Source organism: Genypterus blacodes, unplaced genomic scaffold, assembly GCF_046128005.1.
Source record: "Genypterus blacodes isolate CSIRO-AG114 ecotype Tasmania unplaced genomic scaffold, CSIRO-AGI_Gbla_v1 ptg000243l_1, whole genome shotgun sequence".
Classification (NCBI taxonomy): Eukaryota; Metazoa; Chordata; class Actinopteri; order Ophidiiformes; family Ophidiidae; genus Genypterus; species Genypterus blacodes.
Window position 1 is genome coordinate 157,501 of NW_027467041.1, and position 17,151 is coordinate 174,651.

Genomic DNA, 17,151 nt, shown 5'->3' on the forward strand with positions numbered 1-17,151 from the left:
CCCCTCCAGTTATTAGACTCTTCCACTGTGCTGAAAGAAGTGGGTGTGTTGGGGAGGAGGGGGGAGGAAGGTGGGATGAAACTCAGCTACTGACCATCGCTGCTGCCTGAGAGCCGCTTTGTTTGGATCAGATCGCCTCCCAGCAAGAGAGCAACGTGGAAAAAAGAGAGAAATAAAATAAAACAGGGGTAGAAAAGCAAACACCCCCGCTAGGCTACAAATGGTAGGTTCTGTGTTGTTTGAGACAACTATCATTACAGGGCAACTTCAATCCAGCAGGCCACATTTAAGCTGGCGTCTCCACTATCTCTGCATCAGAGGGCCGCGTTATCGCCAGACATGGACTTCACAGTGACACACACACACACACACACACAAACACACACACGCTCCTTCCTTCTCCCTCTTTTTCCATTGTAGTGCAGACAAGGCTTCGTCTCCCCTCCGCCCTCTCCTCCAGAGATCGTACGACAACAAGAGAGTTTCTGCGACCGGTCGTTTATTTCACCCATCACACACGCCGGCCCACATCCCGTCCACCCGCCGGCCCGAGCGAGCCACAGGAAAGTTACTGCCAGTCCCCTGTAAAATTCCGAGGAGGACGTGCTTGGAGGCGGTCTGGACGGACGCGTCTCCTCAGAGAGGAAGAGAGAAAGTTACAAGTTTCCTGCGTTTCTGCTGCTGCTTCAAAGGGGCAGAGAGTCAGAGAGCTCTCAGGTTTGAGTTGATGACTTTATAGTGTGTGTCGTCTCATCTGTGACCCCATTCAACGAGCCGGAGGTCAGAGGGCAAACGTGAACACAGACGGACAAATATAAAGTATAAAGTCAAACATGGAGCTGTGTGGATATGAAAGAGTGAGACTGACTTTGATACTTGAGTTACAGAACACAAGCAGCCATGTTTACTTCTTGAATGTTCTCATAAAAGCTTTGAGGGAATCCATGTATTGACTGATCTGTGAAAGATACTGTGTCTCTGTAGCGCCTCCTATTGATGAAAAAACCTTTGAACCCCCCCAAATCACCCCCATCTACCCATTTCACCACTCCACAGTATTACAGACTGATGCTTTATCTCAGAAACTGTACGACTCAGCAGTGAGCTAGCTTTAGCTTTAGCTTTAGCTCTGTCCGATGTCAATAGAACCTTTTTTTGAGAACTTTGTTTGCCCTTCTTGTGCCATACAAAGATGACGGAAGCTGATGTCTAGAAACCATTCATAAATTTAAAAACAGTGTTATTGCTGCTATTGGGACTGTGGAACGTCTGAAACGACGCCATCTAGTGTCGTTTTGGAGCTACACATGACTGGACTATTGTTTTATACGTTTTAGTAAAGATTGAATTAAAGTGTGTGGAGACAGAGGAGGACAAAGGGAGAGAGAGAGAGAGAGAGAGAGAGAGAGAGAGAGAGAGAGAGAGAGAGAGGCAGAGAGAAAGGGAGGGAGAGGGAGAAAGAGGGACTGAGTGAAGTAGGGGGTAGAGAGAGAGAGACATAAAGAGAGAGAGAGGGAGAGAGTGAGAGGGAGGGAGAGAGAGAGAGAGAGAGAGCCAGAGGTAGCCGAGTCCCCCCTCCCAACACATTCCTGGACAGGCCCTCTTCCTCGACACTTCCTCCCCCCGCTCAGCCAGTCAGAGGGGTCAAGTTGACAAGTCTCAGAGTCTCACTGAGTCTGACTGCGTCTGACTGAGTCTCACAAGGTCCCTTCACTCCTCACAACACAATAACACAAAGTCTGCTGGACCAAAAGATCGACCAAGAAGGAATTATGAAATGAAATTCCTATGGAAAGCTAATTTGGGGTGAACGTGAAATGTGAAAGTCCGTCAGTGTGCAGGAGTGAAAACAGGCAAACACACAAACACAATGCACAATCCCCACGCCTCCCGCCTCAGGTCAGGAGGTAAGCAGAGGAATGTGAGACCTGCACTTCATCACTGATTAGCAGATTAACTTAGGAAACGTGTTTAATCAGAGGAATCATTCAGGGAGGAACACAGAGCCTCGGCAACGTTTCCTGCATTTTACAGATCTGGAAACAAAAAAGAAGCTCTTTACTGTGTGGCGACACTTTCCAAACATTAAAAATGTCGCCACTCTGAACACAAACACGTCTTTTATGTTCTCCAGTCTGTTGTTTGGTCGCTGCGGCTTTGCTTTGGTATTCTGAGCCGAGGCCCAGGGCTTCTGTGGCGTTAATCACAAAACATTCAACCACCGCCAGGACGCAATCCTGTTTAGTTTTAATCAATTACAGGCCGACTGAAGTCAGCAGATTTCTTTGCTCGAAATCTCAACGTTTTAGTTGGAGACGTCTCTGTATTCTTGACTTACAGGCGAGAAAACAAAGAGTCACACGCCTGCAGGTTCATGAGACGCTTTGACTCGTCTGGAGCCAAAAGAACTGGAATTAAGGGAATAAAACATCATAACAATGTTTTATCTTTCACTACAATCCAACACACAGACTGCAGTGTGTGTGTGTGTGTGTGTGTATCACTCTGTTTTCCATCAAATAGGACAAGCTTGCAGGTCAACTGAAGCTGACAAATGTGTCTGCGTGTCCATGTGGTGCACACTCTGCTGCCACACACACACACACACACACACACGCAAGCACGCACACACACACACACGCGCAAGCACGCACGCATGCAAACAAGCGTTCTTTCTCACAACAGGCAGTAACAACTTGTGAAAATGAGGCGAATGGCGCTTCCCTCAAATAAACTTAACTCAGCGTTCATGCGACAGTTTGCTACAATCCGCAGAGTCTGAGCGCGTCGAAACATCTGCAAAGAATCTTTAGGTTCAGCAGCATGGCAGGATTCCATTAAAAGCCAAATTGCGAGTTGGCAAAAACTCTGAGGGAACAACGGAAAGCCACAGTCAGTCCTGTAATTTAAACCTTATTTTAAATTGTGATGGCCTGACAACATGGACTGAAAGAGAGGGAGAGAGGGAAAGAGAGAGAAGAGAGAGAAGAGAGAGGGAGGGAGGGAGGGAGGAAGAGAGGGAGAGAGAAAGGGAGGGAGGGAGGAAGAGAGGGAGAGAGAAAGGGAGGGAGGGGGAGAGAGAGAGAGGGAGAGAGGGAAAGAGAGAGAAGAGAGAGAAGAGAGAGGGAGGGAGGGAGGAAGAGAGAGAAGAGAGAGGGAGGGAGGGAGGAAGAGAGGGAGAGAGAAAGGGAGGGAGGGGGAGAGAGAGAGAGAGGGAGAGAGAGAGAGAGAGAGAGAGAGAGAGAGAGAGAGAGAGAGAGAGAGAGAGAGAGAGAGAGAGAGAGAGAGAGTGAGTACGACAAACAGTAGGCTGGAACACAAAAACTAGAATTCACACACAAAAAGAAGCAAAACCAGAGTGAAATAAGACCATGAGACAGTGAGACAGTGAGACTGGGAGACAGTGAGACAGTGAGACAGTGAGACAGGGAGACAGTGAGACAGTGAGGGACTAAAACACAAACTGTCATACACGTTCTGGATCGATGCAGATGTTTCACACTTCCTAAATCCACGAGCCAGGAAAGGTCGAAGCCTACGACTGAGTTACTTTCAAGACACACACACACAGACACACACATTCACCACATCAGCTTGTACTGGGAATGAAGTGAATGAAGTGGACACGGGATCGATTTTCCAACCACAGAAATAAATCAAGTGCAAAGACACGATGTGATCTTGGAGCTTCAGTTTGGTTCCAGCCCAGAGCTGCATGTTGCAACACCATCACTTTACTCACAGATTCATAAAACAGAGCCGAGAACCGAGAAACTCAAACGCTCCAACTGAGTCCAACTGCTGCTGTTGTGCGTGTGTGTGTGAGGTTGTGTTACACAGTAGATGTGTATCAACTAATACTCCCAGAGACACAAACCACACACTGCGGTTCCTCCTCTGGATCCGCTTGTTTATAATTCAATTTCTTTAACCTTGAAGGTCCAAAAACACCAAATGATTGATACGCTTCCCCACTCGACAAATCAGCTTTTGACTGAAACAGGAGACCGCAGACGTGTAGAATAAGACGCTGAGACTTTTGGCAGCGTGGACGAACTGCAGGCTCCATCCAAGGCAACCCGACTCCTGTGGCCCTGACCTATGACGGATCATCTGGGTCTGCGTCTGCCTGCCACCAGCAAACAACACGGAGGTTCTGGGCTCAACCGTCCAGACAACACACACTTTTCTGTAGCGTACTGCATTGAATCCAACAACAAAACAAAACAAAAGCTCTCCCAGCATCCGTTTCCCAGAGTATCTAGAATTGATTGAGTTGCAGATCTATGTGCTGAGGTTCTACATTGGTATCAATACGCTAATGGACATGGATCACTCTGTCCTCATCTCTCCTGGTCATTCCCAGGTGACAGGTGGTTCAAACCTGATTCCAAGTCTCTGCATCTACATCCTGGTATTTTGCCGAAATTGTGCAAAATCCAAATCAATCTAAAATCCAGAATCTAATCGGAAAATAATGCCAAAGCTCAGCGGAGAGTCTGTGAGCGCCGATCTGCGTCCTCGGCTACGTGTCCAGAAAAAAAAAGAGCCGAGATGGAAAATATTTGAGGAAATGGCAAATGGTTAATGGGCCGGCACCTTATGTTGGATTCCATAGACTAATGTGTCTCAGTCAGGCATGAGAGTGACGGCTGCCAGCAACCAGGCCGAAAGGTTCAGGACCGGTCCAGCCTCCAGCAGTGGTGTGTGTGTGTGTGTGTGTGTGTGTGTGTGTGTGTGTGTGTGTGTGTGTGTGTTACTTTGAGTCTTTGCACTATTTTTACATCTCAGACTTTGACAGACCATCTTATTAATATTCAAATAAAATGAATTCCGCCACAGCATCCGATTTAACATCCATGCCAAATCTTTCCTTGTGGTTTTGAGGCGGGCGGAGTCTCAGAGAGAATCATTCACAAAACCTGGTCCAACTGTGTCAACCTGGACTGACCTGGAACAGTTTGCACTTCATGAAGCGAACCTTCCACAAACTGAAGCAGCGTGCAGCCGCTCTCTTCAATCCGTCTCCTAAACCTAGAAGAATGTCAGCTCAGCTCAGCCCAGCTCAGCTCAGCTCGGCCCGGCCCGGCTCGGCTCGGCCTTTCTTAAGTATTAACAGCGATATGTTCAAACACGTATCAGATGTCACTCTCTAGAGTCCGACCCCCTACTCCCCTCCAACCCCTTTCACTCCCAGACCCTAACTCCCCCTCACCTTCCCAATTTCCCAACATTCCTGGGCCGTGCCCCATCAGTCAAAGGGCCGATTCATGGGGTTAATGCTGCAGCGAGTGCAGACAGGGCTTTGAGACAGGATGTTTGGCTGATACCTTGCTCTGCTTAAGCAAACAAGCCACCAAAATATGATTACTGAGGGCAGAGAGGGAGCAGTCTTCTTGTCTTATTTCCGTGCATCCAGGCCACACTAAAGTCCACTAAGTATCATTGCTTTACTTGCTTCCACATGTTCAAAAAGCCAGAAACTAATGACAACAAGGTGGAGCGTTTACAATGACGACATGCGGTGAGAGCCGACCACAATGCCGACAAACTCAGAGAACACAACAGCTTTAGCCGGATCAGGCCAGATCCTCAATCACAACAACTAAACGATGCCGTTTACGCTCGTTAATGCAGCGCTGTGAAGCAGGTAACACACACTCTCACACACACACACACATCTGAATACACATCTGAATACACATCTATGTGACGTCAGCAAACTGGATCCTGATTGTTATGAATTGAGGATGATTCACCGCTAAGGAATTACATATTGAGGAAGAAGAATGGGATGAGTGATGTGTCTTTACAGAAAACAGTACGGCTATGTGTAGGAGGAGGAGTAGAGGTGTGTGTGTGTGTGTGTGTGTGTGTGTGTGTGTGTGTGTGTGTGTGGTTTTGGTCTGCTAGAACCCCTATGTGAGTTGATCTTATCACCAAGTCAGAATGAAATTCCCCTCTCTCTCTCCTTCTCTCTCTCTCTCTCCCTTCTCTCTCTCTCTAACACACACAAACACACACACACACACACACAGCTCCTGGAGAGTATAACAACACGCAGCTCAACGACACATTTGGTGGGAGCCATGGAGGGACAGTCAAAGCAGATACGAGCCGGCTGAACTTCCAGTAGACGTTTCCTTTTTCAAAGCCGGGCTGTGTGCTGGTCTGAAGGGAACGCCGGCTGATGGAGCGATAAAAGAGGCGAGGGCAAAGGTATGTATGGACCACACCCTGCTGCAGCAGCTTTCAAAGCCTGGGTACGGGCTGGTTTAAAAAGGAATCAAAAAGATGCTCCGGCGCAGGAGCGCACGCTCAATGCACGCATTTGTTCTAAAGAAAACAGCCGAGGCCTCAGATGAGCTGCCAGAGGAGCTGCAGCACAAAGATGATTCATTCACATTCTTCAAAGGTCAAAACCAAAACAGAGGCAACATCAAGGGTGGATATGCTGCAGCCTGAGACGCCTCGTGTGATACATGTGCCCCCCCCCCCCCCCGACCCCCCCTCATCAGAGCCCACGACACACAAGCCTCGTCCAGGGGAAACTCAGGAGTGAGTTCCTGCTCTGCCTCCACTCAGCCAAGTCTCATTCCTGCTCGTGCTGCTGGCCAGAGCGCCGCTACTCAGTTCCAGTCAGCGCTCCGGTGTGGGGGCCAAGGGGGAGGAAGAGACCACACACACGCACGCACACAAGCAAGCACACACACACACACACACTCTATTCCACTCACTTCACCTGGGTCATCAGCGAGGCACTGAAACACCAACGTGACCTGATTGTTCAGACTTCTCCTTCCCTCTTGGTCTCTTTTAGTTTCATGTGTATGTGGAGGGAATGGATAGGGTTTGATTTGCTGCTTACAGAATGTTTACAGAGATTAGAAGCTGATGAAGTCTTTCCCCTGCTCCATTAAGTTCACTCTCAAACAGATCCAGAGTCATACTTGCACACACAAGGAAATTGACTCGGGTCACTGGGGTTTCGTACCTACACACACACCGACGCAGCGACAACTACAGTCTTTTTAAACACTTGATGCAGCACTGTGTCATTTCCTGGCGTGGTTCCATCCTCTCAGGTGTCATGCGTGTGTGTCCAGTCACAGACATGCGCCGTGGCACAGCTTGTTTACATTGTTAAAGCAAGTCAAGCCGCAAATTCAGCGATAAAGCAGCGAAACCATACATCAGCTGAAGAGACGCAGGAGCAAACGGACACACACATCAATCTAACATACGTATAAATATGAAGATCATACTGTATATTCCGGTCATAGCATAGTCAACATTAACCCTCTAATGCCTGAAAGTACACAACCCAACTTGCTAAATAGTGCAAATAAAAGTCTGACAATGCGACATGTACACAACAGCATGACAAACTACAGGCCATACAAAACAACAAACAGGTCTGAGACGCCCCAGCTCCCCTGCACAGACGTCTGAGGCGCCCGTTCACCTTTCAGCGCCGTCCACACGCCGGGCCGGGGGAGTTTTGATGGAGTGGGTTTGTGGGTTTCTCTCAACACTACAAGGACCCCTCCACCCCAGCACAGCACGTAAACAAATAAAGCTCCAGTTTCATCATCTAGAGGGGGCTGTTTCCTGTCCAAGTGCAGCCCTCACCTCACCCCCCCCCCCCCCCCCCCCCCCACCCGCCACATACACAAGCACACACACACGCGCGCGCACAAAACTCTACACCTCCGCCTCATCAGAGCCGTTTGCCTCCCCCGCCCCCAAAATGCCAGCCTCTTTCCACTGCTCAATTGCCGAAAGGAATGGAGGGATTTGAGGGAAGAAAGAGGGAAAGAGGGGGGATGGGCGAGTTTAACAGGGAACGGGGACTGGGAGTATGCACGGGGATCTTATTGCAGCTTCATCCCAGGGAAATATTTTGCTGTGGAGAAAGAGGAGGGAGAGAGAGAGAGAGAGAGAGAGAGAGAGACAGATGGGGAAAGAGAGACAGAAAGGCTACACTGCTGCTGTGGCATCTAGATAGTGAGAGACCCCCAGACCCCCAGACCCCCAGCCCCCACAGCCGCACTCACAATAGGAGCTTTATGCAGAGGAGTTTGAGTTGTCTAAACAATCTTTGAAAATAGGAAGGAAAAGCAAAACATAAGAAGATCAGCAAAGACTATTTACTGGTTTATGAGGTCAGACACACACACACACACACACACACACACACACACACACACACAGCTTTTCCCTGTTATGCCCACTATTTGCAGAAAAAGGTTCTTTCTGCAGAAACCAAATATAAGTTCAGCAGCGTGTAAGAAAGAAACGCGGGCGCTTCTTCTTCTTCTTCTGCAGAACAACGCGGCGGGTTTCTTACCTGTGTAGTCTCTTGGCGTAATGTGAGGCGGGTTGGAATAGAGATGGGGCACAGTTTCAGTGTAAGACAGAGATGAGTCTGCAGGGGGGCAGAGAGAGCACACACACACACACAAACAGGATGAGTCAAACAAACCCTGGAGGAAGAGGAGGAGTAGGAGGAGGCTCACTGTTTTACACAAACACACTGGCTGTGATGTATTGCAGGTGTCGGATCAGGACAGGTACACAGCAAAGCACACACACACACACACGCGCACACAAACTGAGTCACACTTTCAAGACGAGCAGCTTTTAAATCTAATCTGTATTACAATGGCGACAACACCCTCCTGTCATGCTGGGGAGTGATGTGGCAGCTATTCTTCATCACTCACCCAGTGGCTTGTGTTCATCTGAGCGGGACAGCGAGTATGGAGGAGGAGGCGACTCTGAAAATACAAACACAACACAAAGATTAGAGCTTTGATTGGTGTTTAAATCTAAATCTATTGTTACATGAGTCATTCCACTCATTTTTTGCTTTCACACACTTCTCTATGTTGGATTTGTCCTAGATAACGCAAAATCTTTGACTTTTAGTGTGAGAAGCGTTTTGAAATGCAGCTCCAGCCCAGTAGGTGGCAGTGTGTCCATTTTATTACTAAACTGCAAACCACAAACAATAGAGGAAGAGATGTTTTTTAAGGTAAACAAACACAAACAGACAAAGTAGCGAGAAACCAGAACGTTTAGAAGAAGAAGACATCAAGGAAGGTAAAGTAAAGAAGTTACTACCTGCACCCCCTCTGTAGTGCATGTGTATGTGTGTGTGTGTGTGTGTGTGTGTGTGTGTGTGTGTGTGTGATATGTAGGGGGTGCAAGACAAATATCAATTGTGTGTGATAGCCGTGAATTGCATGCAAAATGACCAGAATAAAGTCTCTTAAATCTTAAATCTGATGGAGCCAAAAAAGAAACAAATCTGGAAAACTTAACTCACACATTTATATTTAGTTTAAATTATATTAGATTTACATTCATTGGTTTAATTTAGACTCTCTCCTAATGTCATTACGTTGGTTTGTTTGGGTTTGTTAGCGAGTGACATCACCTCACTGCCACAGCTGCATTTCGCAAGGCATTGTGGGAGTTGCTGTTTGCCAACCGGCTATTAAAGATGAAAAACAAAACCTAACTAAACTAAGGATGATAACTTTAGAGGCTTTAAGATCATTTTTGTAAACTAAGAAATGACGGATCAGTGTTTAGCAGCACAGAACCATGTTAGTTACAGCTCTGTGTTACATGGAGCACTATTTGGCAGGAGAATTCGCTTTCTGCTCCATAATAACATTGAAAAGTGAAGAGCATGGCATCAAAAGTGAGCCTGCCAGTGCATCGAACCAAAGCACATGATCTCTCTCCAGCCTTTTATTTGATTCTCATTGTATTGTACTCTTCTCCTCCTCCTCTTCCTCTTCCTCATCTCCTCTGCTCGGTTTACAGCAGCACGACTCCCAGTCTGGGCTTCATTCACAGGCTCGGAGGATGACTTGTGTTTAAAAGAGACAGACTAAATAAGCTGCACGACTCGAGTCCCTTCGTTGCAAAGTGGACCTGGTTTGTGGCTGCGGCCCCTTTAAGAGCAGAGCCAGTAATTGCCGAAGTCCTCAGTCAGTCAGATACCCAGCGAGTCAGTCTGGCGCCAGCCCTATGCAAACTGTATATTATCGGCACTCCTTCACCTAAATAACAAGAGGAGGACCTTCATGTCAGAGAAAACAGAGCCGGAGTGCAACTGGAGAGCGATGTGCAGTCTGCAGGAGGATGATGAGGGGAGAGGAAGAGTCGAGAGTTGTGCGCGAATTGAAATAGAAGTGTAACGAGTTTGGAATGTGGAGAGAAGAGAGAAGCAAAGAGCGATGTTTGACCCGAGCACAGGCAGAGTTATGAAGAGATTAGACAAGTGGAGCACAGGCAGTAAAACACGACGAGCGCTGCGTGTGTGTGTGTGTGTGTGTGTGTGTGTGTACGTGCGTGTGTGCGCGCGCGTGTGTGTCCTCAACTTCATTCTCAGGGGCTCTGCGTTGTATTTACTCGACTTACAGCTGCTAGATTCTTACACTCACAGCACGGCTGCAACATATACGTTAGACCGTGACGTCATATAAACTTTAAGATGAAGGCAATAATAACAACAATACCACAATAATGACAATAACCAATTATGTGATCAAGTATAACCATATTATACATAACACACAAGTCTAACCAGAACCCCCAAACTGGGCCCGGGGACCCCCATGAGGTGTGTGTGTGTGTGGGGGAGGGGGTTTCCGGGGGGGCCCCAGGAACTTGTGCAATAGATGTAAAATGAAACATCTTCATCATTCTGCTCTGCTATGTGAGGTTGTTCTCTGGTTGTCATGCAGCTGTACCCCCCACCCTCCACCCTCCACCCTCCACCCTCCACCCTGCACCCCGGCCCCGCGCCTCACCTGGCCCGCACAGCCGGCTGTAGTGATAGGGGTTGCAGCACACCTTGGCGCTGTCCGCGGCTCCGGAGCTCTGGCAGTGGCTGAGCGCCTTGAGCCGCGCAGAGGGCTGCAGGTCGCTCCAGCGGTAGAGTTTACAGAGCAGATAGTGGGGGGGCACAGCGGGCTGCTCGGTGCACGGCACCATGACGCACTCGCTGGGGACCCCCCCTCTGGTCTCCACGTCCTTCAACAGGGTGTCCAGAGATCTCTCCTTGAGTTTCTTCAGGAGAGCGTGAGCGAGGCCCCCCAGGTCCTCCTCCGGCCTCGGTGCGCCCTGTCCAGGCCCCCCTCCATCCTTTCTAGGAGTCCAATACGGGCTCCGGGGTCTGAGGTCCCATTCCCCAAACAAACAACACGTCACCGTCCTGCTGTCGCCCTCCTGCTGCCCCCGCCGAGAGCCTCTGTGCTCCGTGGGGACGCACATGGCGCCTCGGTCACCGTCCGGCTGCTCCTCTTCCTCCCTCTCGGCGCCCTCCGTCAGGGCTCCAGCCGCGGGGTCAGCACGGGTCACCGGCCGCTGCTCCTCTCTGTTGACCTTCCCTGGGGTCCCGTCCCGTCCTCCCTCAGCTCGTCTGACTCCATCTCGCCCGTCGCTCTCGGTGACCAGACGGCTTCTCCAGAGTCGCCGTACAAGACCTGAGCGTCTGGACCTGAACATACGACAACCTAGACAGTTCTGGATGTGTCGTGTCGGCCCCGTCCTGGTCTCGGGAGATGCCACATGGATTTACACCCGCCGAGCAGGACCGAGCGCCAGAGCCACAGCTCGGTGCGCACAGGAGGCGCAGCCGGAGGTCACAGATTTGTGGATCTTCCGCAGCATTAGAAAGTAACATTCACTCCCGAGCTGCATGAGAGGAGGTGGAGGCTCCACACACACACACACACACACACACACGCACACACACACACTCACACACACTGGGACCTGCTGTCGCCAACTCAATTAAGACGCAACTTTTGCCTCAAACTCCCCGACACTCCCGCACACAACCTCAGAACCATAGTGAGCTCGGCCCCGGTGCCGTGTGACCGCAAACCGACGAGGCGAAACCGCGAGCGACACGAATCATCAAAGTTTTCCAAAGTTTCTTCTCGATCGGAACCCCTGAATCCTCAAACTCCGCTCCGGGTACATCAGCGGAGCTCCTCCAGCCCGACATGAATCCTCCACACGCTCTGGTCCCGGTGTTCGCTCTCCTCTCTCGCCGCCCTGGAAGCAGTAAATCCCGCTGCAGAGTCCCGGGATCGAGCGGAGATGATCGGTGACTTCGGTGCCAAACTTCCAGGCTGGATTCCTCGCTGAGGAGTAGCTTTAAAGCGAGCTGGACTCTCTCCACTCTCCACTCCCCTGCCAGACACACACTCACACTCACGCACACACGCACACACTCACACACACTCATAAACGCACACGCACACGCCAGAGTCAAGCCAGAGCGAGAAAGTCTGTAGGTTTGGACCTTCAAAATAAAATCCACCAGGGTGAAAATGTGTAAGAGGAAAAGTTCTGTAGGGAAAATTACTGTAAGCTTCAAGATGAGAGGGAATAACGTATAGCAGATATAAAGATGTATATGATTCTTACTGGTCCCGATGTCAGATGGTATAGGTCTATAATATACACAGAACCAAACACACACTCACACACACACACACACACACACACACACACACACACACACACACACACACACAAGCCCAACACGCAGTGAAAGTATGTTTATCTGCACCAGTGAACTACAGAGGGACACGTTTTCAAAACCTTTATTTTGAAGGGCATCTGATCCGGCTTCCTGTGTTATTCTCTCTCCCCCTCCTCTCTCTCCTTCCCCGCTCTCTCTCTCTCTCTCTCTCTCTCTCTCTCTCTCTCTCTCTCTCTCTCTCTCTCTCTCTCTCTCTCCCCCTCCCTCTCTCCCCCTCCCTCTCTCCCCCTCCCTCTCTCTCTCACCCCCCCCTCTCCGGGCCCCAGAGGAAAGCTCTGGAGCCATTGGTTGATTCCCGCCATCATGTGCCAGTCTAGACACTTTGGCGGCTGGGAGCCGCACTGATTGTTGCGCAAACACGGTTTCAAGTTTCTTAACTCTTAAAGACGCAACATCCTGCTGCTGCTGCTGCTCAAGAGCCACGGAAACCTCCAGCGCTCATCTGTGGAGCAATAATAACATTGAGAAGGATAACAAGAGTCATGTTCTCTTTCTTTCTTTCTTTCTTTCTTTCTTTCTTTTCTTGTATTATTAAATATTAGCTTTTTAAAGCAACAGGAAATACAAATGAACAGCAGTTATCTCTCATTAGTCACTATAATTAAAATACCTGTCAATCAGTTTCAGATTGGTTGCAGGTTCGAATCTTCTGCAAGTTAAATTTGCAGCACTTTGACTCACTGAAGGTTTAGGATTAGAGTAAAGAGTTTAAGTGTGTGAGGAGTGTCATGAAAAGTCCATTTATTAGTTGGTTGATCAACAGAAACATTAATAATTCCTCTCATCTATTAGGTTAAAGTGTCAGATATCTGTTTGGTTGTGTGTGTGTGTGTGTGTTTGTGTGTGTGTGTGTGTGTGTGTGTGTGTGTCACGGTGGTTTTGGGTTTTGGATGTTAGGTTGTTAATCTTCTGAATGACTCAAAGACAAATGGAGCCAAACTCTAACAGTCGTATTGTTTGATTGATGCTCGTTGCTGTTAGATGACTCGAGGCTTTTCCACAGATCAGTAGCCGATCCAACATCCAGCCCAAGTTCCCGCTGCTCCTTCCAGTCAAATGGTTCCATAACAGGACGTGGAAGCTTTCTCTGCTTCATCCTGGACCATCAGAGTCTTCCTCTCCTCTGCAGGCCACACAGGGAAACTCTGGCTCATCTTCTTCAAAACAAACACATTGGAAGTTTGTATGTCTCCTACAGATTTCCAAACGAGGTGTGTCTGTGTGTGTGTGTGTGTGTGTGTGTGTGTGTGTGTGTGTGCGTGTGTGTGTGATGCATTTTCCCAAACTCCAGCCTCAGGCGCCTCTGGCTTCTCGGGGGCCAACATGGCGCCCACTTTTCCAGCCGCTTTGACAATCTGTGCCACTCGGGACTCTCTGTCTCTGGCACCGTCTCGTCGTCTAAGGAGAGGCATAAATCTCCACGGACAAGGTGGCGGTGCCGGGGCCCGGGGTGGGGTTCAGGTGGGGGTCGGGGGGGGGTGGGGTTAGGGTTTCCCCCAGTGGCACAGTGCCATTCCTGCTGATGCTGGTCTCCGTGCCAACCCCACCCCTCCTCCTCCTCCTCCTGCGTCGCTGTTTAAGATGTCATTTTGACGGCTCTATACGTGTGGAGATGAAGGGGGGGATGTTTGGGGCGGTGGGCTTAGCGGGGCCTCCTGGTAGGTAGCCGTCCACACCTCGTATCGGGAGCGTTAACCCCGCGTGTCAGGGCCGTGTCCGCTCATGAGCCGCGTACCCGCCGCTGCATGTTCGGGCTCTGCTGCAGTATGTGAGGGACGACAGCGCTGCCTGGAGAAGTTGTTGTGTGGGAGTCAGGTTACAATGACAGGAGCAGCCAGTCGAGGAAGAAGGGGAACAGGGGAGCAGTGGTGTGTGTGTGTGTGTGTGTGTGTGTGTGTGTGTGGCTTGGGAGGGGTTGACTGGGCACCTGTTCAAAATGTGTAACTGTGTAACTCAATCAGATGCAGGGATGCAGACTGTTTGGAAGAGCTTCATCCAGAGCTGAATGTTTCAGTCGCCACAAACACGCCGCCGCCGGGGCTCATGGGAAATGTGATGTGTTCTGCTTTAAAACAATAAACTGCTCCTGGTCGCATTTTACTGCAAATACAATCAAGAGAAACGCAACAGGAAGTAAATCTAACATGAGCTGATCTGATCTGTCTGTCACCACCGGTTCTGTTGTTGTTGCTCCACATTAAGGGTTGATTGATAAATTGTGAGCCCGGTGTAAGGACGTCATATTTATTGAGGAAGTCGTAAACTTTCCTGGGCTTTTTCTCACACATAAGCCGCAGTGGTGTGTGTGTGTGTGTGTGTGTCAGTGATTATGACTCTGGAGGTGGATTCATGAGCTGAGTAAATAAGCAGAGATAATGTATTTCCTGTCTCCTGTCAATGATTGTGTCGCCCAGATTACTCATCTCACACTTTCACGTTTTAAATCTAAGGGAGCTTTAGCTGGGTGATGACATCATAGCTTCAGTTTATATTTCTGCAATTTCCTGGACTTACTGCCTGAATTGTGTCAAATAAGTAAAGTGTGTGTGTGTGTGTGTGTGTGTGTGTGTGTGTGTGTGTGTGTGTGTGTTTAGATGGCCATTAATCTCTTAGAAATTATAATACAAGCCCAAGCACAGCATTGGTTTAGATTTACTGTTTATGCCTCATTTAGTTGTTTACTGCTTCTTGATAAAGCAGCCAAACTTTTCATCCAATCTGACCTTTATTCCTGAAGTTGTATCGGTTTCTAGCAGCCTCGCCCAGCGTGGAGCAGGCGGACACACACACACATGAAGAGGAAGGACAGCAGAGGAAAAGAACAGACAAATATACAAACGCATAATCTTTATTTTTATGTCTGTTCCTTTTATGTTATCTTTTATGGTGTAACATCCGTCCTTCTGGCACGTTTATGGTATTGTTTGTATAATAGCACTGTCCCTGGTGTGTGGGGAGATGTTGCGTGAGTGTGTATTGTAGATAAGGTGTGTGTGTGTGTGTGTGTGTGTTGGGGGGGGGGGGTGGAGAGTTGGTGAGAGAGTAGACAGGGTGTCCGGCACCAAACCACCTCCCAAAATAAACGCCGTCCCTGCGTCTCTGTCTGTCCTCTGGCAGCAGAGAGGAGTCTGGGGCCCGGCGGCCGGTCACAGGAACAACATGTCATCAGCTTCATCGTTCCCCTAATGGCTCTCCTCTGCACCGCAGACATGGCAGACAGTGTGTTGCCCCGCCAAACGCGCGCACACAAACATTCACACATACAAACACTCACAGCCACTTACAGGCCAGAACTGGAAAGACTAGAAGGCCCCCTTATGAAAACATGCAGGGGCGCTGGAGATAATGTCTGCCCAGACCTCTGGACCCGGGCCAGCCTGCCCTCTTAATCGGAGGGCCGTAGGAATCTCAGCACAGAATGGCTGCCAAGGCTTCAAAACATTAGCCAGCTAAAATATTTATCTTTTTGGAGCAGTTCCCGACTCGAGTTTAAGATGTGAACAACATCCAAGAGCCGCAGCAGGGTGTGTTTGTGTGTGTGTGTGTGTGTGTGTGTGTGTGTGTAAGAGAGAGATTTCCCTCACAGGGGAGATTTAAGGTGGTGTCACTCTTTCCCCTCAGTCAGATGAGCTCAAGTTTAATTTACATTCAGTTTAATCCCCAAATATTCAGTCTGACTTTTCCTCAGTGTGAAATCTTATTATACCCCAGAGTCACATCTATAACAAGACGTGAGTGTTGAGCCCACAGCCTGTTTGACACAGAGAGCTGAGGAAGGAACAGAAACACTCCAGGAGAAGTCTTCACACTTAAACGGAACAATTAATAATAATATAGAATAATATCAAAACTTCAGTGTTCGTAGTGAAGAGTTACACGTTTCTCTCGCCCTCAGTTTGGATAAACCTCAGATTTACAGTTTGGGAGATTTGGGGGACAAAATTGAATAGAATAAAAAGAGTAAATTCCTTTTTCTTTCATTCTTAATTCACATAAACATGCATTCTGTGACTTAATGAAGATATTAAGTTCATATATAGACATAACTATGTGTACGTTCAAGACACGATGTCATTTATTTGGACAGTAATACATTTAAATGATAAATAACAGCCACAATGTGAGTAAACTGATCCCTTAAACCAGCATTAATATGAAACAGAGCGTTAACTTATAATTTACTAACTGAATTTGTCTCTGAAACTGGCCTGTGTTGATCTGAGTCTGGACTTGGGACTTAAGTGTCAAGACTCGAGATTTGTGAGCTTCTAAACAAGGACTCGCCCCACACACACACACACACACACACACACACACACTCGAGTAAATGCACTCGGTCACTGTCTGCCTGTTTCAGCTGAATGACCTCTTGCACCTTCAGATGGTCAAGCAGCAGCCTGAAGTGCTTTCCTGGCTACACACACACACACACACACACACACACACACACACCCATCCTGGTCTGCTGGACTCCTGGCACCAGCGAGGGCGTAATCAGGACAAACTCTGCCCTCTCTCTCCCTCACAGTTCAGCACTAATGCTTTGAATCAGCACTCAGCTCCTCTCAATGAGTTCC

The 17,151-nt window shown here is 48.8% G+C and overlaps 1 protein-coding gene across 1 annotated transcript in view; it reads right to left on the reverse strand.

The window, feature by feature from the left end:
- LOC143016785 (mothers against decapentaplegic homolog 6-like) overlaps nucleotides 1-12,258 on the reverse strand; it is a 15,837-nt gene extending 3,579 nt beyond the window's left edge. Inside the window, exons 1-3 of the mRNA XM_076171272.1 lie at nucleotides 10,830-12,258; nucleotides 8,727-8,780; nucleotides 8,351-8,428 (exon numbers count right to left, since the gene is read on the reverse strand). Coding sequence (XP_076027387.1) covers nucleotides 8,351-8,428; nucleotides 8,727-8,780; nucleotides 10,830-11,526 — 829 coding nt within the window. The 5' untranslated portion in view covers nucleotides 11,527-12,258. The remainder of the gene's footprint in view (nucleotides 1-8,350; nucleotides 8,429-8,726; nucleotides 8,781-10,829) is intronic.
- Nucleotides 12,259-17,151: the final 4,893 nt, after the last annotated feature.